We start from the raw sequence: 24,605 nt of genomic DNA on the forward strand, positions 1-24,605 counted from the left end.
ATTTCATTTATACATGTACATGTACAAAAATTATCGATGCAAGTATATACATGTTAATGTATTGAATGTCAAATATAACCTGTTAAAAATTGTATGATTTTAAGAAAAAAATATTAATAAATAAAAATTTGATTTTGATTAACAATTATGGCTTCTTTTTGTAGACAATCTCTGGAATGCAGAAAAGTTCACACGAAGTACGTGTACCAGATAACCAATCTTCAATGGAGGAAATGTAAAATATTAAAATTTTCAATACAATAAACTCAAGGAATGTACAAGTAAGAGAATAAAAATTATCAACAAAAACCGATTTCTAGATTTTTCAATTTATGTAAAAAAAGTTTTAAATATACATTTTGTATTTTATAGGCGGATCCAGGGTTTTTTGAAAAAAAAAGGTGGCCCTGGGGGGGGGGGTGTCAGCGACTGAATGTTGTTATTTCACTGCAGTTAATAATCCATTGAAATTCCACACTGTATATGATTCCTCTGTTACAGTAGTAAGCCGAATCTTGTTTTGCAATTCTATGCTACAGTTCTGCAAAGCTTATCCTAAGAAGCAGTCTTCGGCTGTACACGTACATACACTACTAACAACGTTAAATACAAATTATCTACATGTCCGTTTTTTTTTCGCAATACTTTTTATACTAATATCATTTTACTTTAACTTTTTAAGATTTGAATGCCAGAATAAATGTGATTATTAAGGTTTCATTTAAATTTAAAAATTATTTGTAACTGCCTTAAAGCTGATGTTTTAGAGCTCCTTTGTTTTCGGCCGTTGTACATTCATTCATTCATGTCTTTATTTCCTTTAATAGAGTTTACAACATGTACATGAACACAAAAGATGACCAGTTATAACATACACTATATCAAAATATCAAATATGGGAAATAAGTGTAAAAACAAAATATGCAATATTATCGGTAATAGTACGCACCAGATACATTTCAGCACCATATATTGCTGACAGATATATGTTTGTAGCAATCGAGCTCAAGATCGACTTAATATAGAGTTTAACATACGGTTATAGTCTGCAGCAGATCGAACCACATGCGTGAAACACAATGTGCGGAAATCGTTCAGTTCAGATTTAACAAGTTCAGTAGACGGTTGTTTCCCGAGCATAAAACAGTATAAGACACCTGTGTTATAATAACTCAACTCAACGTATAAATCTAGGGGAAAGTTTTCAATTATCAGATCAAAGAAAATATTACGTTGATCTGCAGTATGACTACATTCGCACGATGAATACATCATTACGTCCAAAAAAATGAACAGCAACAGGTCACATTCTTTAACTTCAGTATCTGGTATCTGGCAATAAAAAATGCCGTTCTTAAGTCAAAGGAAGACGACGGCCAACGCCATATGTCAGCAACATATATGTTCGTATGCACTTGATGGAACCTTGTGAATTCACGATCAGAAACCACACGGTCAAGCCGTTAATCATATTGGACTGAGTTAACAGCGGCCGTCACTATGTTTCTCCATTGAGATTTACATGGAAAATTACCAAAGTTCAGATATGTATCTAGGAATTCACAAAGATTGTATTTTTGAATAATCTGTAAAGCGTCCGGAACGAAACCATTTCGGGAGTTGATGTTTGATAATCAGGTAAACAATCTAATAAGAAAAATTTGTTTCGACATGCTCTTTAGTTCCATTCTACAAAGTTTCCCAAAAAAGTACAATTTTCGTTTTTCAACTTTGCATATTAATGGGTTTAGTCCTAACATACCTTCACACAAATCCGTCCTTGTTCGGGGCCTCGGAACCTCTGAATGTCCTTTACAAAGAAGTGTTGGAGACGATTAAGCTGAATAGTGTCATGAATTCTCAAACCATACCAAAATTCACAGCCATATAAACATGTAGGAACAACGACAGATTTATAAAGTTTAAGTATTGCTATTGGATTGATGTTTTCTGTTCGAATGTTTGTAATTGCAAACTACGAATTACGACCTTTCCTGCAGGCGGAATTGATTCTAGCTGTAGATTTTAAGTTATCACATACCTCAATACCCAGGTAAATATATTTATCCGTTATAGGAATGCATTGTTTGTTAAGTGTCCATTGAAGTTATATAGTCAACCCCCATTTTTTGGATTACATGTTTCAAGTTCATTTAATAAATCATTAATGAAGACTAAACATAACATACCAGATAATACACCTCCTTGACGCACCCCTTCATCAACAATAAAATATTTGCATAGATTCATTGCAACTACACTTTCAGTTGTTGAGTACAAATCATCAATGATACACCAAGCTTTGCCCCTTACTTTCATATTATATAATTTATACATTAGGGCTTTACGCCAGACTGTATGGAAAGCTTTACGGCTATCAAGGAAGACAGAATAAACATTACTGTGCAAACATATTTACATCGGTGTTCATGACTTAGTTTGACATTAAGCAATTAACGAAAAACAGTACTGTTACAGGTCAATGTAAGCCCACACTACAGGGAATTATATGCGCGTAAATTCATTTAAGGAAAGAGGAGAGATTCAGAACCTGATGATTATAGCCAGTTACATGTAAGTGTACGTTATGTCTTAGTGATATAGTTTTGTAGAATATAAGCACATTTTTCATAAATATTTAAATTGGTTATATAATGTTTTAAAGTTCGTTCTAAAAAATAATTAAAAAAATATGAATTCGTTTACATGTACATGCTTTAAATATTTTTATTAATCATTTAAGTTATTTAATTGTTCAGTCATTTCAAAATACTTATTAACACTAGTATTCTTTTATCTAAATACGTATGTGTTTGATTTTAGAACAGATAATTTTGGGGTTCCAGTTTTTATCCCGTTGAACTTTTCCCAAAAAAGCCAGCAGTAGTAACTGAAATGGACAATTTTAATCCAACTATTGGTTCGGTTACAGACTTCCGCCAGAATAGTGCACTTAGTGCTGGAACAAAGATCTTTCTTTCTCGCTATTGGAAAAAAAGGAATGATAGAGGACATCCAAGTAGATGACAGTAAAGGCAAAATATATACTGTGAAGGATACTGAAACTACTAAAATACATGTTTTATCAAAATATTTACTGAGACCTAATATGCTCAGTTAAAAGTGTTTTAATAAAAGTTTTATAACTTAAAATTAATGTTTTTTTTATGGTATCTGTGTTTAGTAGACGGGCGTGTTGCATGTCTACAGGAAGTTGAGAATCCAATAGAACGTTAAGGGAGTTGCAATACCCATTTTTATAAGTCTATTTTTTTTGCAAAATTAAGAAAATATGAATAATTATAATTGGAACTTCAGCGTTCTTTCATAAAATGTTTTAAAGGAAACCCACGCCCTGTGCCTCGGTTAACAATATTATAGATCCCCATCTGATGTGCAGTTGCTTACATAATAAAAAAAATCTTGTGTTGAATTAAACCTTTGTATTGTTGTCACTAGTTACTATTAACGATTTTTTTGGTGAAAACACTTTGTGTCCAAAGAGTGCATGTATTTGAATAACTAACAGTTCAAATGTGTATCGTTAAAAGTTACTTTTGGGGATCAATATTTCCGTTAACTCTGTTAGCAAAAAATAGGTCAGAGAGCATTTGCACCCTTACATACATTAATCGACTAACATGGAAATGAAGATCATACAAGGGCACGTGCAGTGCATATTTCTTTAATGCTATTTCTGTACTTTTGATAACAAATCCTATTTATATTTTGTTTATTATTACAAATTGTACAATAGCATAATCAGCTCAAGGTTAAAAGTACATTCAATTCATAATTGATGACATAACGCCAAAGTATATTGTACATGTAATCAGTGTTGATTTTGCCTTACCAATTACCATCACAGGAGAGCGTATGCCAACATCGAATTTCAGCGAGGTACAATTAAAACATTATAAAAAAAATGAATTAAAAAAAAGATTTAAAAAAAACGCACGGTAAACAATCACTTCTAACTAGCGCAGTTTGGTTCGATAATAAACGCACTCCCTCAAAGTAGCCCACACATTTCCGCGTAGCTATTGGTAGTAAAACATAAAAAAAAATTAAAGCAATAAAAAACATGTTTTAACAAAACTCGCACCGTAAACAATCTTTTCTAACCATCGCAGTTCAGTGTGATTATAACCGCACTTCAGCGTACTCACTTCCGAAAGTGGTCAACGCACTTCCCCGTTGCTATTGGAAGTCAACAATCACTTTCAGCCATCGCACTTCAGCGTATTACAATCGCATTTTAGCGCGTTGCTATTGGAAGTCAACAATCGCTTTCAACCATCGCAGTTCAGCGTGTTTATAAACGCACTTCAGCGTAACAATCGCACTTCAGCGCGACCATCGCACTTCGGCGTCCCATCGCGGTTCCGAGTCTTACATATGTACAAACCCATTAAGTCCCTTTTTACTATCCTATCTGAGAACATGGTGTACGGAAAAGGTTGACTAAATTCAAACGAGAAAATAACACACTCAGTCTGGACCTGGTACAAACAGTACACCAATTATGCCTAAGATGAACATAGGCCATCCGCCACAGTCAGGACTTACTTATCAGTGTTTCTGCAACTGCCAATATACGCTCGATTAGAACAATTTTTTTTCTTGAAAAAAAAAAATTTTACCATCCACAATGTTTTGAAAGGTCAAAACCGCAATATCCTTATAAAGAAGATGTAAATCGAGCCATAGATGAAAAATAAAAGCTTGAAATAGGGGTCAGAAATTTACATCAAAATATCCGAAAGCCTTAGGAAAAAATAGAAGAAAAGTTTCCATTATATCATAAAATAACAGCGAACCAATAACCACGAGAGGCTTGACAAATATTCTATCAACACCACCGATAAATGAGTTGAAACTGTTTTAGCAAAAACAACATTGAACTGCTATCACACGACATGTCTCCAAAATTGTTGAGCATATAACATAGATCGTGACAATGGAATGGTGCATAAATACCTGGTAATAGCATTTTCCCAGTAGTAATCAATGTTCAAGGGATAATTAAGAGAATATATTCCATGGATAAAGACAAGACGCACACTATAAAGAACATGAAATAACCAAAATAACACGTACAAAGAAGCAAAAGTAAACGAACAACACGGACTCCAATCAAAATAGGGAGCAGTGTACCGCTCTGCTTTTCTAGAAAAACCTGCCGAATCGCTCATAAATATCACGTCCAGGGTAGACGAAAGATGAAAGGAAAACTATGACACGGTCAACTTGTAAATCGGGTCTCATGGTGCAGATGGATAAACCATGACGATCCATAGATCTTTTGCAGTGGTGACTTTAATCTTGTGGCAAGATAATCCTGTTCTGGAAGCCCAATTGTCAGATGTCAGATTGTCAACTATATAGAGGAAAGTGAGAACAAAGGATGCGACTAATCAGCGGAGCACAGTTTCTTCTCACTGGAATGCCAACCGTATGTTGATAACTACGCCCACCACACTCGACAAATTATGCTGTTGATAAAAAAATTCTAGCATTCTGACAACATCTTCTTCGGTATATTCAGATGATTTGGAATATTATTTAATATTTTGGGAATCTAAACTTACTACATAGTTATCAAATTACTATTTTATTTATTTTCTTTGATACGGTAGTATCATTATCCAATGCATCACCGAATTTAATATTTTAATAAATAGCTAGATCTGACTGACAAAGCGAGATATTTTTTATAGGTAGTATTTGTTTTAGAGTAACAAAGAAGAAAAAAGTTTAAAGTAGACAAGTAGCTTTTTAAACAATATTCGCACTGTCAGCACGATAATACAGGCTAAAAACCACTAATTCCACTTCCCATAGGCTTCTATGCTAATTTCACAATATTCAATGGCTTCTCTGGACTTTACCTTAACTTTAACCTGCAGAGCACTATATATCAGCATGATTCTAGATATGTCAGCTCACAATCCTCAGAATGGCATGTGGGGTTAGCAGACTTGCAGTGCAGTACTGGTCACCGGAAGTGAAGTGTCTATAAATAGCATGGGAAATCCCAGTGTTTTCACAAGATAGGGGTATATTTAAAAATCATTATGGAGATCACAAGAAGCAAAATGCACCTATAAAATGTACAGAAATGTTTTTCCTTTCAGAAACTGTTTAAATTTTTTAAATAAGATGAGAACTTTTTTTTCACAGCACTATGAGGAACAGGGGTAATTTCTGCGTAGGACTATTTTTGTCCAAATGCTCATTGGTTGAATTGGTGGTCTGTAACCTACATGACAAATAACGGCATCGACTAATCTTTTCTAAGGAATACAGGTTTATGTGATATTCTTATTACATTTTCAAAAGCTTTCGATACAAAGTCACAATTAACAACGGCTATCATTAAAACTGGAGTGCTCAAGTGCATGTACTATACACTTTGCTCTCGATTGCAGAAGGTCAGATTGGTTCGAACCACAGGTGCTTGCTCCCACTATCAAATATGCAGCCCCTTTAGTATATTAGTGTGCTGCATATTTGATAGTGGGAGCAAGCCCCTGTGGTCGAATCACACAATTTAGTCGCTGCGTGCAGTATTTAGGAGATAGAAAAGACGACTGGTTGGTTCGGAATCAGAATAATCTGTCCGAGGCGAATGCAATTATTATACCGCGCGGTCTTCTGATTTTTAAAGCGTATTTGTTCAATAATGAATCACAGGTATGTGACGGGGTCGTGACAAACTTTGCCCCCGCCCCTAACTTTTCTTGATATTTTCCTCGGAAACAATGATATTTTCTGTTTGATATTCACACTGTTACGAATTCTTATCGATTTTTACAGTTTTACTATCAAGCCGCATATTATGCAGGTTACAGACCACCAATTCAACCAATGAGCATTCGGAACGTACGCAAAAATAGTCCTACGCAGAAATTACCCCTGTTCCTCATAGTGCTGTGAAAAAAGTTCTCATCTTATTTAAAAAATTTAAACAGTTTCTGAAAGGAAAAACATTTCTGTACATTTTATAGGTGCATTTTGCTTCTTGTGATGTGAAGCCTAATCTCCATAATGATTTTTAAATATACCCCTATCTTGTGAAAACACTGGGATTTCCCATGCTATTTATAGACCCTTCACTACCGGTGACCAGTACTGCACTGCAAGTCTGCTAACCCCACATGCCATTCTGAGGATTGTGAGCTGACATATGTAGAATCATGCTGATATATAGTCATCTGCAGGTTAAAGTTAAGGTAAAGTCCAGAGAAGCCATTGAATATTGTGAAATTAGCATAGAAGCCTATGGGAAGTGGAATTAGTGGTTTTTAGCCTATGCATGTAATATCCGGAAAGGATTAACAGCTGTTGTTCCGTTTTGTTTTATTTTTAATCGACACGATTTACTTCCGATATTTTTTGACAACCAGAGAAACATGTGAAAACATAAATGTCGGTTATTCCTTTTAAAGATGTGATAACACAGATAGTGTTGAGTAGAATGTTAACCAAATGATTGCGAAAACGTGTATATTAATCGGGGGTTGAGACTAGACCAACAGAATTACATCAGACGTGCAAGAGTTAGTTAGATTTATCGCAATTACTCAGTTAATCAACAGAGTAACTGAATTAAGAAAGCAAAAGATAGGTAAATAAATGTTAATGTCGAACCATATTATGATGATTATTTTTTTTTATTAATGGTCATCCGGTTTTATCTAAGATGTCAACAACATTACATTGTAGTCCTGGTTGCAAAAAGAAGCATTAATATGTATATGCATTGTACCGTTCCTTAAATGCCAGGCACAGATTCATAGAGGGCAGAACCAGTGTACCCTAAATCAGGAGGATTTTTTTGTGTGGATGAAATCTCAATTTTTCACAAATTCTATGAAAAAATATTCTTGCCAGGCTTTGTTCAGCCTTTATTAGCCCCATAATCTAAGATCTTTGATATGCCCCTATATATAACATTAAATATAAGGTTAGGTTGGTCAATAAATGTGTTTTTTTGTACAATGTAATTCCTGTATCCTTGTAAATGTAGCATAACCTTAAAAAGGCTGTCACTTATTTTTACACACACACATAATATTTACATATAAAATGCAAGAAAACAGACAAAAGAGGTGGATGCTTAGCCAAGAGTACCAATGCAGGACTTTATTTTATATCTTTTATAAATTACAAAGTTTTAGTAGTAGATGTGGCTATTTAGTTGACATTAAGTTCAAAAACTTGAAAGTATTGCAGTGATTTAGATAATATTTTGGTTAAAACTGTTTGCATTTCTCTGAGAAAGAGGAACATTCAAGAATATAATGATAATCATCACCTAGTTCTTGGTTATTGCATAATACACAGTGTCTGTTTTCTCTTTCTATTCATTCCCATCTGCTAGTTTCAATAGGTAAAAAATAATTTGTAGTTCTGAATCTGCAGAATTTCTTAGCTTCAAAGAAATTAAGAATATTAAGAATGATATTCTTCGATTTCAAATTTGATTTTGAAAATTCTATAGTGTAATCCCATTGGGGAGTCACTCACTGTTGATCACAACTTTTGAACAATTTGATCAGTCAGTCTCTGTTTGATTGCACATTTTAGCCATTCATTATTTGGAAAAGTTTCTGTCTCCCAAATATTCAGATAACCACAATCGTTTACGATTTTTTTTAACATAAAGAACTAAATTAAAGGTAGTTTTACTTGATCAACCAGACTTCTTGCAAGTTTGTATAATATACATGAAATTTTGGAATGCTTGCCAACCACAAGTTTTGCCCAATATGTCAATTCAATTTCAATCATAAGTCTACCTAGTTCACCATATAACATATAATTTGGAGTAGGCATTTTTAAGTTTGAAAGTATTATACAAAATTTTAGATGAACCTTTTCCAAAATATCGGTTTTTCCAAAGCCCCAGATCTTGCAACCATATAATAAAATTGGTTTCCCCATTTTATCAAATAAATCTATTTGTAATTTTATATTTAGTTTATATTTCCTTCCTATTTTAAGTATTTTATACATTGCTTTTGTTGCCTTATCTGCGAAACTCTTTTTAGTAACATCAAAATTTCAAGTTTTTGTAAAAATAATCGAATTCTTTCACTATTTCAATTACACTGTTTTTTTTTAAAGACAGTGTAATTGAAATAGTGAAAGAATTCAATAATTTTTACAAAAAAGTGAATGTAGGTCACAAGGGAGACTTCCCATGCCAGATACTAACACTTTTGTTTATCTACATTAACTGTCAGTTTCCAGATATCACAGTAGTTTGAGAAGGCAATCAATTGTTTTTGTAAATCTTCTGTAGTTTAAGCCATTAATACGGTATCATCTGCGTAGAGTAAAACAAACAGCTTTATGTATACACCTAGAAATGATTTCTGAAGATACACAGTTTAGATCATTTATATTGTGGGACTGTAAAAAGTCTTCTAGATCATTTAAAAACATGGAGAAAAGAAAAGGAGTCTAATTCTCACCCTGTCTCACACCAGTTTCACAGCTAAAAAAGTTGGATGTCATGTTTCTGAATGTAATACATGACTTGATATTTTAATACATAATATTAAATAGCAGTTTATAAAAGTCTGTTTCACCACTTTAACTAAAGCCTTTTCAAAATGTATAAAAACCCTATAAAGTTTTTTTTCTTAGATTTTAGAATTTGGAACAAAATATGGATTGCTAAGATATTATCTACCGTAGAATATTTTTGTCTGAAGCCACATTGATTTTGCTTTAATATAAGAAACTCTTGCACAACATTATTGTTCAATAAAGCTTTTTCTAATTTATTAGTAAGTAATAAAGGTACAACAATTGCATTTTTGGTAAATCTAAAAAATGTATCTGTTGGAAATGATTTGTAGCTGTAAAGTGAAAGTTCAAACAATGGATCCCAGTTTTACTCAAGTGTACAAAATATTAGTGGTTACATTGAAAAAAATTTACATGCAGGTGAACATATTTTCATATTGCATAAAAAGATTAGTTGTCTTAAAGGCTTGTTTACACATAGAAAAAAAACAATTGCTAAGATATCAAATGCTTAATTGCAAAGTGTCTCATCCATATGCTTTACATATTTACATATACATTGTGTATATACATGTAGCTCAATTATTATCAAATAAAAAAAAATTAAGCAATTCTTGCTTAATGTCAGAGGGTCAATAAGACACCATTGGAAAAATTTGAAAAATCGTACTGGTGTAATGTTGGCGAACAGTCCTTTGAATTTCATGCTGTTTTCCACATATTTCTTACCTTCAGAGCAACAAATGTGTGAAATAAATGCTCCTTGATCTAAGAATAACATCAAATTTATACAAGAGACCCTAGTTTTTATGTTAGTTTTCTGTTTTTCAGATATTTCTATGTCTGAATTGACATTTAATAATTTGAAAAAAAGTAGTAGTGAAATCTACAATTTTATGTTATACCAATGTATGTAAATTTCCTGCCAGCATTTACATTGTCAGATAATTTGAAAAATTGATCCATATTAGATATTCTGATGCATTTTGTAGTTGAGAGGTCATGGTATGGGAAAAAGTCAGTTCTGGTAATATCTCCCCGTAAATAAGCTTATTCAAAGAGTAATCAAGGGAACCAAGGTTATAGCGGTAATCAAAAGAATGTAATCCAGGGACAAAGACCAGACATGGAAAACAGACATACACAACAAAGAACATAAAGTAACTAAAATCATACATACAAAGTAACAAAAGCAAATGAGCAACCCACTAAAAACTGGGAGCATGGACCAGGTGCACTGGTATAAGCGTCCTCTGCTTTTCTAGAAACACCCGCTGAGTTGCTCATAAAAAGTCAAGTCCTGGGTAGACAAACAAGGAAAGAAAACTATGACCCATTGAATAAATCAGTTTTCATGGTGCAGATGGATACACCATAATGCTCCACGAGTTCATAATGATGACCATAAAACTTGACTTCAATCTTGTAGCAACATAACCCTGTTCCAGAAGCCTATTTGTTAGAGTGCTAGCACGATACAAGAAGTCTGCATAGTTTCGGCAAGCTCTGGCATAACGTATGAATTGTGATATGAACACTCCATACGCAGGTGCTGAATTGATGTTACCACAGATGAAAGGAAAGTTTATAATTCTGATTGAAAAGTCATCACGTTTGTTGTAAAGTTTGGTCAATAGTTTTCCTTTATCATCGATTTCTAAGTGTAGGTAAAGATATGAGGCTGACTTCACAGTGTCTGTAGTATCCTTTATCTCAAGTTCTTTTAACATAGTTTAATTCAAATCATTGTTTTAATGCAGTTTGATGGCCAAAATATTAAGTTGCTGAAATATTCATGGACTTTTTGTAATGTGTATTCTTTCATCTTATAGGTATATTTTAACTGACACAAAGCGAGCCAGATGAACAAGTTATTGTATAATCCTTCACATAATGGAATCTAATCAAATAGAGAAGAGTATGTCAGATAGTAAATCAAAGATACCACTCAGTTACCTTGGATACCTACCAAGTGTTGTTCTGGTTGTAGCTTTAGGCTTAGGATTGTACACACAATGGCAGTATACAGAAAATAAGATAATATTAGGATTTGCTGTCTTTGGGTTTTTCATTTTTGCAGTTTCCTGTGCTTTGCAATATTATTTTCATTTTGAAGTACTTGGACAGACCTTACTACATTTATGGTTGGGATGTATTCTTGGCATAATAATTTTTGCAGACCAGAAAAAAATAGAATTTATCATGTCACAGGAAGTTATGAATATATTACTATTGACAAGTGGGATTTTGACATGGTGTTGGAATGTCTTAGAAAGACTGCTTCATACAGTTAAACATGAGGCCAAAATGTTTACAAGAGTTCAAATTTTAGAAAGTGTTGGTTTAATGATATCAACGTTGGTGACGGGGAAAGATGCATTATCATTTTCTATTTTAGTGGTAGCATTTAATATTAATTTAGCTTCGATAAGATTGAAATCATTTTTTGGATTACTCAGTTTTGCAGTAATGCTTTGTATTTCCACTTTAGACATATTCCGTGATATCTCATTGACTGGTAACTACTATGGATTAGGATGCTTCATTGCAAGACATTCCTTTGAACCATTTCTTGACCTTTATTTTTCTGGACTGACAACATTACAGAGGTGGCAGTGTTTTTTCAGTCTTTCAAAACTTTTAAGATACTCATTTGTAATGCTTATTTTTGCCTTGAACATAACAACAGGTGCTGTGATAGGCAAATTATCAGCCAATCATAAAGAATGGTATGTTGTGGTGCCTTTAACTGTAGTTTTTGCCTGTATATGGCTCTGCTTTCATTTGACTTACTTCATCACATGCTGGAAACTGATGACAAAAATCACAGAATGCAATTTAACATACAGCAGCCTAACTGATGAAAGAAAGAACATGAGCCGAATCATGGCGTCAAAAGGAGTTCGTCATTTTAGTTTGATTTCACAAAGACTGATCTGTATAACTTTATTGACAACAATAATCCTAGGTGGACTAAGTTGGGAGACTAGAACATCCTACAGCTTAGCTCTAGTGTTACTGGTCTTACCAATAGAGTGTATGACACTGAGTTTGTTCTGGTACCTTGGTGACAATTTAGGAGGAACTGCAACAGGATATGCTATCATTGCACCAGTCACCGGGCAGAAGTAAGATTTATCTTTGCAGGCATCTTTTCATGTTGAGTTTTTTCAGATTAACGGTGTTGATATTATTGTGTCATGTATTTTTCTTCTGTATTACATGAAAAATATTTAAATACAAATCAAATTAGTTAATAATGGGTGCTTCTCAAAACAATTTTTCCTACAAAGTAATTGACATTATTCTTAGTTCCTTGATATAATTATCAATTTGATTACTACTACATTTTGTATCTATTTGCCATTAGACTGATTCAGAAAAAAAATAACTTAGTTATGATTAAACTTTCAGGGGAGGCACAAGAGTAAACCTTATGTCACAGGAAGTGGTGCAAGACATGGGTACAAGAGCCACTACTACTTTAAACAAAATGAATTTCTTCTTTAATTTCCATATGGTTGATAACTATGGATGTGATTTCTCCACCAGTGGCCTTGCTATGGACTATTTAGAGTCGAAGCTTAAAGCTTTCTTTGGTAGAAGAATGACAGATGGACCTAAATTTGATACGTATATACTTTACTTCAGTGGGGATGTGTATGAGAATGGAGAATGGGCGTTGTCTGGTAAGTCTGTTGTGGTTCAATGGGATTTTCACAGGATTATTTTTTTTTTAAGTTTTAGAGCTACAATGTACATCTTGATAATCTGGTACCTTTCCCTTCACCAGACTACAATATTGGAGAAAGGGAAAATTAATTAGTTCCGAGGTGTTCACTTAGTTGGTAAACAACACATACACAACAAAGCGTCAAGTTCAGGGATAAAAGTAAGCAGTCACCCAGTAGCCAATGGCTACTAGATTTTGAGCTTGGCTTTCAAACTTTTGGGTAAAATGTATTTGAATGTATAGAAAATATGAAACAAAAATATTGTCTGGGCTACCAGCTTATATTTCTTAATTTTTTCGCCTGAAGTTATATCACTACAGCTGCCATTAATTTATTATTTAATATACAACAATTGTTATGGGAATGGATTTGTTTGACAGCTATTAATGCACAGTGCACAATTTCAAAAGAAGGGGAAAATGTTTATAATTTATATCTGCTTCAAACAGTGTTACAACATATTAAGGTGATAAAGCTCAATATTTGCATTCGATTATTGGCAAATTGAAATTATTTATTTCACATTTTTTAAATATTGGAAAAGGCTTTAAATGTCATATCTCAAGTTCAAAATATTCAACATGTTCAAGTCTATATTACATTGGTTTTTTTTTTATTATATTAACAGAAATGTCAAGTAGTATAATTAAAAATGCATACCCATTCATATTAGTGGAATACTCCAACAAAACAAATGAAAAATTTAGAATCTCCCACATAATGTTATTTTTATGGGATTTTTTTTTCTTTTATATAAAATTACAATATTTTCTGTGAAAAATACAATTTAATTGAATTTTTATATCAAAAATTTGCTTTTATGTTAAAATCTGACTGTTAAAAAAGGGAAAACCTCCTGAATGAACTAAAAGTTTATACATTTGAAAATGTGAATTAAATAGAGTAGAAATTGATGTTACTGTTTAAAAATACTGATTTATTTTTATCCGTATTATTTATACAGATAATAGAAGTTTAAAGTTAGAGACTCTACTAGAATGGTGGGCTGCCAAAAACAGTGGAAATGGTTCTCGCCTTATACTTGTTCTAGATACAACACATTCCTATATGTGGGCTAAAGATATTCAAAGAGTTTGGGAGGAGTATGTCGCAATACAGACATGTACATTCCAAAAATCTAAGGACATTGAATTTGGTAACAGAGCTCAGGTGGGGAGCTTCACACAAGATTGGGTTCATTTTAATTCAGAAGCTGAAATATTTCCAGGATGGTCGTCTAAAGAGAGAACTGTCCATGCAGTCTACAAAGTTTCAAAATGTTGGACTGATTTCACATTTCATTTACCAACAGTTGAAGAAATATATAATCACTGGGATAGTAGCTTTCCTAGGTGTATGAAGCCATTGATTAAAGCAGTGAACATTGGTGGCTCCGGGAGTCTCTGTTTTTGCTGTCAATGTTTGACGAGGTGTTTAAAGAGGAAAAGGATGAAATGGTTGCCACCAAAGCAAATCGATACAGGGCATGGGTTCAGATTAGTTCGTTCCTAAAGGAAAATCAATTTTTGCACTTAAGTTTTATTGGGAAATGATATTGGATCATGGAATTGTGATTTTTCATTGTTTATACATCAGTATTATCTATGAACATAATGAATGCAAGCAGAATATAGTGTGCTCAAAAAGGAATTAATGTTTCATCAGACATATCAACTATTTCTAATTAAATTTTTCTTAAAAACTAGAAACTTCTAAAGTTTAAAGAGCCCGCTGTTAAGTTTGTAGCTTTCCAAGTAATTTTTATTTTATTTAATTGAACTGAGATGACTTATTTAAATGTCAACTGCACTTTCGTCACTAGTTAATTGATATTACTATGTGATACCCTCCAGAAAGTTGCTTGTCCATCTGTCCCTGATGGTTTCTAGATGATAACTTGAGAACAGATGAATAATTTTTTTTAACTTTGCACATTTATTTACATGTAGTACCATAAAATACAGGTTAAGTTCAATTTTCAGCAAAATCCAAGCTGTATTTTTTTAGATAGGCCGTTTTGAACATTTAAAAATTTTTTCTATCCTCTTTTTTCACCATAGGACTTACCACCATAAACAATGAAAAGAAATGAGAAGTTTGTGCACTTTTTGTTATAATAATGTTTTTGTCAAGTATCAATATGGCAATTTTGCATTTACTGTTCATGATTTATTGCCCTCAATCGCGTCTGAAAATTTCAAGTGTAGTGGCAGCTTTGATCGCTATAGCTCCACTTTCTCTGGCTTAAGTGCATTGGTTCAGACTTGTTATGTGCTCTAAATCATGATTATATAATGTGTGACTTAGCTGCACTAGTTACAACATACCTTGTAAAATAAGGTAACATAGTCAGTTATTTTCATTAACCAGCAACCACTTGGTTTTAATACTCAGATATATACCCAGTACATGTAATTATTTCAACACACCATTTTTTCATTATTGTGAGGTTTTGAGCAATAGTTTAATGGAGTTACATGTGTGGTATATAGGGTTAGCTCGTCATGTTCATGGGGGTTATTTTTTTCAGCACCCTCATATGTTTATCTTTTTGTGTTTATTTATTTTAAAATGAGAAATAAAAGCATAATAATTCCAAAGCTCTGTTGCTTTGATATCATATTAAAAAAAAATTAAATTCTTATCTGTTTGATTTCTAGCAGAGGTCACAAAAAAAGTTGCATTGTATTACACAGTCCCTTTTTATACCAATAGATAACTTCCGATGAATTTTTCATTTTTTTTAGTTTAGTAGTAACAGTATATGTATGTTCTCTATTATAGGATAAAATAAATGGAATTTTACAATAGTTACTTGGACTAGCTAGCTTGTCCAAAAAAGAAAGTACACATCTGTATTACTTATATTAATATAACATTGTACCAGGAATCTATTTCAAGAAATTTAATGTTAATATATGTATGTATGATTTAGTTAATTTTCTTTGCAGTCAAACTGGTCTTAACAACCACCCATATTCAGCAAATAATCTGTTTTAAAGTACTATGATGTGGTGCATTCTATGTAAAATTAACCTGTTTATAAAAATCACTTGTGTGATGCAACCATGATTTTGTTCTCCATTTGATGGTCACTTAAGGCAGGTTTGAATGTAGTTCCTTGTGCAAAAATATACAAATTACTGTTAAGCCATTCATAGATAAATGTTATCCTCCACATGTTATATAAATATATCACTGGTTGATGTGATATGTTCATTTGTGCTTGTTTTGCATTTTACATGACAATACAAAGCTTTTGTTGTTCTTGTGCCATTTACAATCAACTAAGCATAGCTTATTTGTTTCTTGTGGTTTATTTGTTATTTTTTAGTGTTTCCAAAACTTTAATATGGTAGGATTTATATTCTCTGGTGTGGAATATTCAAATTCACAGACATATTCACATCATATTATTTCTGCAATTAACAACTTGACATAAGTGTTAGTTAAAACATATTCTATTAAAAATAAAAATTATTTGGGCAGGACAGTGGTCTGTTTTGTCCATCATTCATGCTTTTGATAATTCCAGGTTTATGGGACTCATTCATTTTAAGTTTAAAGACTAGCTATAAAAAGAGGACAGATGGCGCAGATATTTATTTACATGTACTAATGAAATCAAAATAAATCTTTAGTAAATAAGTTGGTTCACCCTTTTCTTTTTTATATTAAGGTGGCAACATTATGTATGATTTAGTAAGTAATCTAATTAAAAGCCGTTCTTGCTTTTTTACTGGTTTTCTGTTTAGTCATGTGTGAGATAACAGAAAACTTGAAGTGATGGGAAATTGGCTTTTAATTTGGTAGTGTTAGATTAGAAAGGTACCAGTACACAAATTGACTGGTTTCTGGGAGCAAATTATGTAATGCACAGCTTTATAGCTAGTTAAATGTAAGAATTTTAGAAGATTTCTTTCAATATTCAATATACATGTGTACTGTAAACTTATTAATTTTCACGGTTGCTAATTTTAGCAGATTCTGTCAAGTGAATATTTTTGCGGATATCAGTTTTTGCAAATGGCCAAAAAAAATCTATTTCATAGTGTTAAAAATCAATTTTGTGGATACTTTTTTGTGCTTTTCTGTCCATTATGAAAATAATGAAAATTAATACTCATACAGTATTGATCAACGAAATCCAATCACAATTAACATGCCATGCATGTGTTTACCTGTAGATAGAAGTTTTAAGGCCATTTAAAATTAATTCTTGGTTTCTATGTCCATTTTTCATGAAAACAAATGAAGTATATGTTTGCATTTCTTTTAACATTTTGTGATGCCTAAGTAAGTGATGTAGATGCTTTTATCATTGTTCAATATAAGGGATGTGTTCTTTTTTTCAAATTGGATAAAGGTAAAAATGTGCAATGAGGCACTGTCAAAAGTAACTAGGAAGGGCTGGAGAACCAGACATTTTTTTTATAGGCCTTCAATTGTGAAGGTGCAGTACTGTCACTTTTAGATCTTTCAAATACATTCTTATAATTACTGTAGTTCATACATTTGTATAAACATGAATTAAAATTGAAACATTCCTTATTTTTTCTAAAATGTGATATGGGATTTCATGCATTACTTTTAATTTTTGAATAGAGAGTATAAAATTTATGGATTGTTAGGAGGAATTATTTTGTTTAAGTAGGGACAAAGCATCAAATTTGATATTAGAAAGCAAGACCAAGATTTATATGTAGAAAAACACAGAATAAACAGTTGGTCAAAATGATTAAAGGCAGAATGTAACTGATAAAAATTTCAAGACAAGAAATTTTAAAAGTTAGGTCAGAAATTTAATTTTTGTCCAGAACTTCAAAAATAAACAGTTCCTCTTTAAGCTGAGGGTTATTTGTTACAATTGCACATTTGGTAAATACATTTTTGTGTTGTAAAATGCATCCCACCAAAAAAATATTTAATCAACCTTCATGTGATGTTCTGGTAAAATAGTTGTAAACAACATATGTACATGTTCAACAGCAAAACATTATATTGTAATTTGCAAGATCAAATTTTTTATGTATTAAAAATTAAAATGTATAGTAGTGATATTCAGAGATGCTTAAATTTCTGTGATCGGTACTGTATGACTTTATTTATTGGATAATGTTCTGTGATGTTTTTTTCTTTTATAATAAAAAGGTTTATTTATAGGGAATATTGCTGAAAACTTCTTTGTTTTTTTTTTCTGCAAGATAGCATGTATAAACATTATTACTCAGTGGAAAAAGCTTCTACTAGAATATTGCTAGAATGGTAGTTTCAAAAACCCCAATTATTATACCCTCGCAAACAAAGTTTGGGGAAATACAGGTTTCACCTTGTCTGTCTGTCCACATGGAGACATGCATACTGTCAGGAATTTATGTGTGGACAAAACATATAGAAAATGATGGTTGTTGAACTTGTTTTTCAGCAAATTTGGTCTGATGCATTGTCACCAAAAAGTACTGACCAAATTGTCTGTCAAAACTGCTTAGTTTTTACCCATAAAGAATGTGTCCAATATGATACGGGTGTCAACATTGGTCATCAAGTGTACAGGGTTCAACAGGCTGCAAGGGGGCAGGGGATATTAGTATCATTAGAGGCAATGTCTAGTCTTTTACAGTTACTTGTATTAGATAAAGTACAAGGGAAGATTTTTTAACTTGATTTGTGAACTTAGTGTAGCAGTAACCATTTTATTTCCAGGGTCTGGGATTTTCATGCTTGGTTGAATTTTTTTTTCTGGTCTACAGAAAAAAAATCACATGTCCAGTAAAAAAGAACACATTTAAAAAAATGCTTTCACTTAAGCACAGACCATTTTCTTCTCCAGCAGCAACCAAAAAAATATTTACAGGTTGGCGTCAAATGGCCCTATTATGGCTTAAAAGGGACTTCATACCTTAAATTAATGTATACTTTGATTAGAAAAAAAAGCTCCTTTTTTATCCATTCGATCCGATATTTTTGGTGTGTTTCCAAAACTGTGAGATTTAATTTGTCTATTACACTGGTTCCTTTCAAGGACCAGTTGATTATTTTGTAAACAAAGTCACATGAGATGATGGGAAGCTGTTTATGAATTTAGTAAGAATAATGGCAGTGTACATGTATTTATTTAACTAATTATTCAGATGAGCCTGAAATTTCATCAGTGTATGCGTTAAATAAATCCAACCCACTTTGAGAAGCCATACACGCTAAAAAAAAATATATTTTTTACAATGACATATAGATATACTGTCATTACTGATATAGCAATTAATGACAAGATTGCCGGCTTCAGTGATTCAGTTGGCATGAAAATAAATGTATTGGCAATAAACAATACTTACATTAAAGATACAATTAAAATACAATTAAAATACATGTAAAAATTATTTAAAGCCCACCAAATTTGACCGTCCATGAGAGACCCCACAGGGTAATCCGATGGTGGTGGTCAAAACAAAAATCTGTTCCACTGAATCCCAAAAAGGATTACCGACAGGGTAGTCAAGGGCATTAAAAACCTCCTTAGTAGTAGCAATACTTAAAACAAAAACAACTAATTACCAAGATTAGCCTGAAATTTCTTCAATGTATGCCTTGTATATATCCAAACCACTTTGAGAAGCTCCTTAATCATGATTGTTGTACATAATCTAGAAGTATTTATGCAATGTATACCAATTACTGACAAGATTGCAGGCATCTGTGATTTAATTGACGTAAAACAAACATATTGGAAAAAGAAAAACATGAAAAAAAACCCAAAATACTCTGTGATTAGCACTGGAGCTATTTTATGGTGGTGAACAAGCATAATTTATAAATGTCTACTGCTGAATCTTGAAAGGGATAATGATATCACCAACTTTTAATTAAATTAAAAAAAATCTTACAGTTTTTTTAACAAAAATTCTGTGGTCATAAAATGGAATGATGCTGTTATCATTGTGCATGTTGTGGTCCATGGCATCCTCATTAGGTTCTTCGTTTTTCATATGATATATTGAATATTAGTTGTTTTAAGGTTCTAAACCACTAAAAGGAGGTTGGTCAACTTTAGGGGTTATTAGGCCCCAACCATTTTAGAACTAGGTACAGAAAACAAGCATTTCATAGAATTTAACTATATAACTCCATTAAAAGAGTAGGAATGTCCATGATATTGTTCCACAATAATCTATACCATTGTAAGCAGACAGATTGATTTTAGGGGTTAAGATTTGAACATATTAAAATTAGGGGCCAGAAACATGCATTGTCCTGATGTCCAGACAATAACTTGACTATTAATGAAGTGATCTCAGAAATTGAATTAAAATGTGCTATACCACCAAAAGGAGACTGGGATTGATTTTGGGGTTTTTTGGGGCCAAAAGTGGGCCTGAAATAAGTATTTTCCATGTCTAAATTTTACTACAGGGCACCACACCACAAAAGGAGGACTGGGATTAATAATTGTTGTGATTTGAGTCAGAATAAGGTGTCTTAAATTACAAGGTGCAATACCCTTCTCCGAAAGGAAGGTTGGGATTGATTTTATATTTCAACAGAACCAATTAGGATTAAATGCCTAAAAGTGACCACTTAGATTTTGATAACATACTTATCCTGTGTCAAAGACCTAATCCTAATCAAAATTCAAAGCTGTACCAGGTTTGAATGGTGTGTCCATATTTGCCCCCACTATTCAGGATTTGACATCTGCAGTCATATCAAGCTGCCTCTTACAAAGTGTTCTTTTCCTAATGTATATGTACATGTATATTCATATATTTTTGAATACATGGATATCATCAGGAGAATCAATCCTGTTAATCATTTATATGTAGCTATAATTTCACAATTTCATTGGAATTAGAGTTTGCATTTGGACCAAACTCCAAAAACCATGAAAATTGCATGTAGTATCCCATGAAAAATAGTTCTATTACAGATTCTTCTAGGTGTCCGTGTGAATTACATCAGTCTCGTGTTTCAGGTCAATTCATGAGTTACACTTGTCATACAAATGATGTTTCAGGTAGATTGTTAATTTCTGCATATGAAAATATAAATGGAAGGCAGTAGTTATGATGTATATGAGGATCATTTAAAACATTTAGAAGAACAGTTAGTCACGGTTACAATTGAGAACCAAAATCTAGGTTTGTATTTGTTTAGTGTGTAGTACTTTATGCTTTACTTAGCATCGTAGTTAAATTTGACAACAAAAAAAGAGTCAAGCTGGAATGAAACTTGAATTCATAAAAGAAATGCATTGTTTTCTTTAAAATTGTAAAACTGTACAAAAAGGTGTTCCATTAAGAGTTTGTCAAAACTTTTCTTTCAATAAAATTATATTGAAAAAAAAGTCATGATTTAAGAAAATAAAAAAAATTTTGTTGCCTTTCAAAGATGCAGACTTTCAGTTATAAAGCAGAACTGTTGAATTGACTACAGTTATTTGTGAATAGTATTTACAACTAATGAAAGAAACAACTATACATTACTAAAACTAAAGGTGAACTCTATTCTTAACCATAACACATGTTACATTAAAAAGTTTAGTTCTCATCCATTCATTTCCATGTGATTTGCTAAACAGTCACAAAAAAATCTGTTCTGATCATGTGAATGTTTAAAAAATCCTGAATAGTCTAATACCACGCTGCACCATGATAAAATAAACCACCTTTGTTGTTTATTCATTAAATTATGTGTATTTAGTCTATTTATATACACGTAAGTACCATATACATGGACGTTTGATGTACTCAGTGGCTCTGTATATTGTCTGCTATCATGATTTTAAAACTTTATTTTTTTTTAGCACTTGAATTACAAGGGTATAAAGATAAGGAATCCTTGGGTAGACTGAAAACAGAGATAGAAATAGAAAGAAGTAGATTCTTAAAACTTGAAGAAAAGTACAAGTTAGTATAGTAATTGGTAATTCTTGAATACATGGACCTCTGCATATATTAGTGAAATAATAGTAAAACTTTCGAATTACTTAAAAATTTTTATGCTGCAATTGTTTAACTCAAAGTTACAGTAAATGTGTTTAACAGAATGGCAAAATCTTAATTGCTAAAAAAGGAAAACAAACAATAAAAAACTTTCATGCATCTATTTTTGTCCCCCGCCATCGTGTGGGGACATGGAAATGCCAGCCGTCCGTCCATCCACATTTTCCGCACTTCTGTTTCTAATGCTTTTACTAATTATGTTTCTTTTTGGTATATTGCCTTATTATGAAGGGTTACAGATTAAGAATGACTTCCCTTATGATTGAATGATTTTTACAGAAGTTATGGCCCTTAGACTTAGAAAATTTCAGTGAATTTACAGTTTTCCTTACTTTTTTGTAATGCTTTTACTAATTGATTCTATAATTTGTATGTAGTCTTACTATGAGCAGTTACAGATTAAGTTCGACTTTGGTTACAGTTGAATGATTTTTACGGAAGTTACAGCCCTTAGACGAAGAAAATTTCAGTGAATTTAGTTTTCCGCATTTTTTTTTTTAACACTTTTATTAATTGATTTTGTCTTTTGTGTGTAGTATTACTATGAGACATTACAGAATAAGAACCACTTTTGTTATGGTTGAATGATTTTTACAGAGGTTACGACCCTTGGACTTAGAAAATTTCGGTGAATTTAAAGTATTCCGCACTTTTTTGACATAGGGGACATTGGAATGCTATTTTTTTATCAGTATTGTTTCAAACCAAACATCAGTATGCACTTTAATCTCAAAACAAATCATAACTTGATGTAACATGTTTGGACCAGGGTGTTTGTACTTGTATAAAGATTGGCCAAACCTTTAATTCTGTATATTTGAGGTCTTTTCCTACTTATTGTTTTGCTGATGTTTTTTTTTCTTTCAACGTTTGCAAAATTTACTTTGACAAGGTGCCCCAATTCATCTTCCAAGATATAACCAAATTTGGACGATCAATAGAGCTCATTTTGGACTTTTACAGGATGACTCTGTAAAGAATGCCATCATCCATTGTAGAAGTTATCTCCCTTTATTAGCATGATCCCCTGAACTCATTTTTCGGGATATCATGACCATATTTAGTGAACATGTAGATGTCATCATGTTCTATTAGAAAATGGCCCTGCTAAGGATTTCATTATCATCTTTAAGAGATATGTCCCCTTAAAACAATTTCTTTCAATCGCTCATATCTTGAAAACCATAATAGAAAGAATCAAACTAAAAATTGTTTCACGTACATAAGCAGAAGACCTAATGAATAAACATAAACATGTATTTTGTTATCAAACCATACAGGAGTTATATCCCTTGAAATATCATACTTAAGTTTTAAAATTTCATATTTCGAGAATCGGAAGTTGTAGAGAAATGGGACCTTCATCAATGAACTTTTGGTCCATGTGACCTTTCATTTGCATCCAAGGTCAAAGGTCATAGAGTGCTAGAAAGCCCTCTCACTGCAAACTACAGGCCTTGGTATTAAGAAAACAATAAGACATACAATGTATGAAATGTCTCTCTTGGTAAGTCCTACATTTTTAGGTCAAGTTTACATCTGTCTGACCATCTGTTCAAAAGTTATGACAACTTAAATGTTTTGTAGAATCCGGTTTGTGATCTTGACATTATTGTATGACCTTAACCTTGTAAGTTTTTTCAAGGTCAAGTAATCCTAAGATGTATGGTGGTAGTTTTGTGTCTCTAAAAGTTCTTGTTCTGGAGTTTGTTATTGCATCATATTTCAATAGTTATTCTGTTCAAAATGAGTGCTGGAATTGCCCAAATTGTTTTGTAATTTCGTTGCATATGTTCTGTGGATTATCATACTGTTTTCAGATTTGAGATATCTTGTCTTGTTTTGGATCTATTGAAATTTTAAGTTTTGAGAGCGGGGGTATATATTTTAAAATCCACAGCAGACACACAAATTGTCATTCCACAGAATGAAAGATCTGCACAAGTACAACTGTTTGACACAATACCAAGGACCAATATAAAAAACCAATGATACTACAACTTAAAATTTTCATATTTTCCAATGGTTTGATATATTTCATCAATACCTATTTACATGTATAGATTTGATATTGCATCCTTTTTTCAACTTTGTCGAAGGGGGTCATGTGATATATCATTTTGAAGGTCTAAATGAGCACATTTCAAAAGTTAGATTTTCAAACTCTATAAGTGAAGAGTAGGGTCATAAAGTGAAACAATTTGAAGTTCTTAGAGGGTAAGTTGTTGCATATCAAATGAAAGGTCTTAAAGCATACATTTGAAATTTTGATGTTTTTTCCGACATAAATGAGTTGGTTGTAGTCAATGAGTGCAAAAACTGAAGTATTTTATAT

At 32.3% G+C, this 24,605-nt stretch overlaps 2 protein-coding genes across 4 annotated transcripts in view; both read left to right on the plus strand.

The window, feature by feature from the left end:
- The first annotated feature begins 7,370 nt into the window (after positions 1–7,370).
- Positions 7,371–16,919, plus strand: LOC148627472 (transmembrane protein 168-like). The gene is made up of 4 exons (XM_088573737.1): positions 7,371–7,630; positions 11,373–12,668; positions 12,955–13,229; positions 14,239–16,919. Exons 2-4 carry the CDS (start codon positions 11,434–11,436, stop codon positions 14,784–14,786), a joined length of 2,058 nt encoding a protein of 685 aa, XP_088429863.1. The 5' UTR covers positions 7,371–7,630; positions 11,373–11,433; the 3' UTR covers positions 14,787–16,919.
- A 2,359-nt stretch (positions 16,920–19,278) lies between these two features.
- Positions 19,279–24,605, plus strand: part of LOC148627473 (GRAM domain-containing protein 4-like) — a 34,886-nt gene continuing 29,559 nt past the window's right edge. For 2 of the 3 annotated variants that reach the window (XR_015920796.1, XM_088573771.1), the window contains exons 1-3: positions 19,279–19,358; positions 21,283–21,406; positions 22,072–22,174. Coding sequence is in view for 2 of the 3 variants with exons in the window: in XM_088573771.1 (XP_088429897.1) it covers positions 21,316–21,406; positions 22,072–22,174 (194 nt within the window). In the remaining variant the exon portion in view is untranslated. The remainder of the gene's footprint in view (positions 19,359–21,282; positions 21,407–22,071; positions 22,175–24,605) is intronic. The other variant, XM_088573781.1, reaches the window with a different exon arrangement.

Source organism: Perna viridis, chromosome 1 (genome assembly GCF_037379345.1).
Source record: "Perna viridis isolate PV_CMFRI_1.1 ecotype Kerala chromosome 1, ASM3737934v1, whole genome shotgun sequence".
NCBI classification, from domain to species: Eukaryota; Metazoa; Mollusca; class Bivalvia; order Mytilida; family Mytilidae; genus Perna; species Perna viridis.

Bases quoted from the DNA above. Each gene is read 5' to 3' on its own strand.
- LOC148627472 (XM_088573737.1), top strand. From the start codon at position 11,434: ATGGAATCTAATCAAATAGAGAAGAGTATGTCAGATAGTAAATCAAAG. The intron at 12,669-12,954 runs GTAAGATTTATC...TTAAACTTTCAG, and splicing joins GCACCAGTCACCGGGCAGAA to GGGAGGCACAAGAGTAAACC. The intron at 13,230-14,238 runs GTAAGTCTGTTG...TTATTTATACAG, and splicing joins TGGAGAATGGGCGTTGTCTG to ATAATAGAAGTTTAAAGTTA.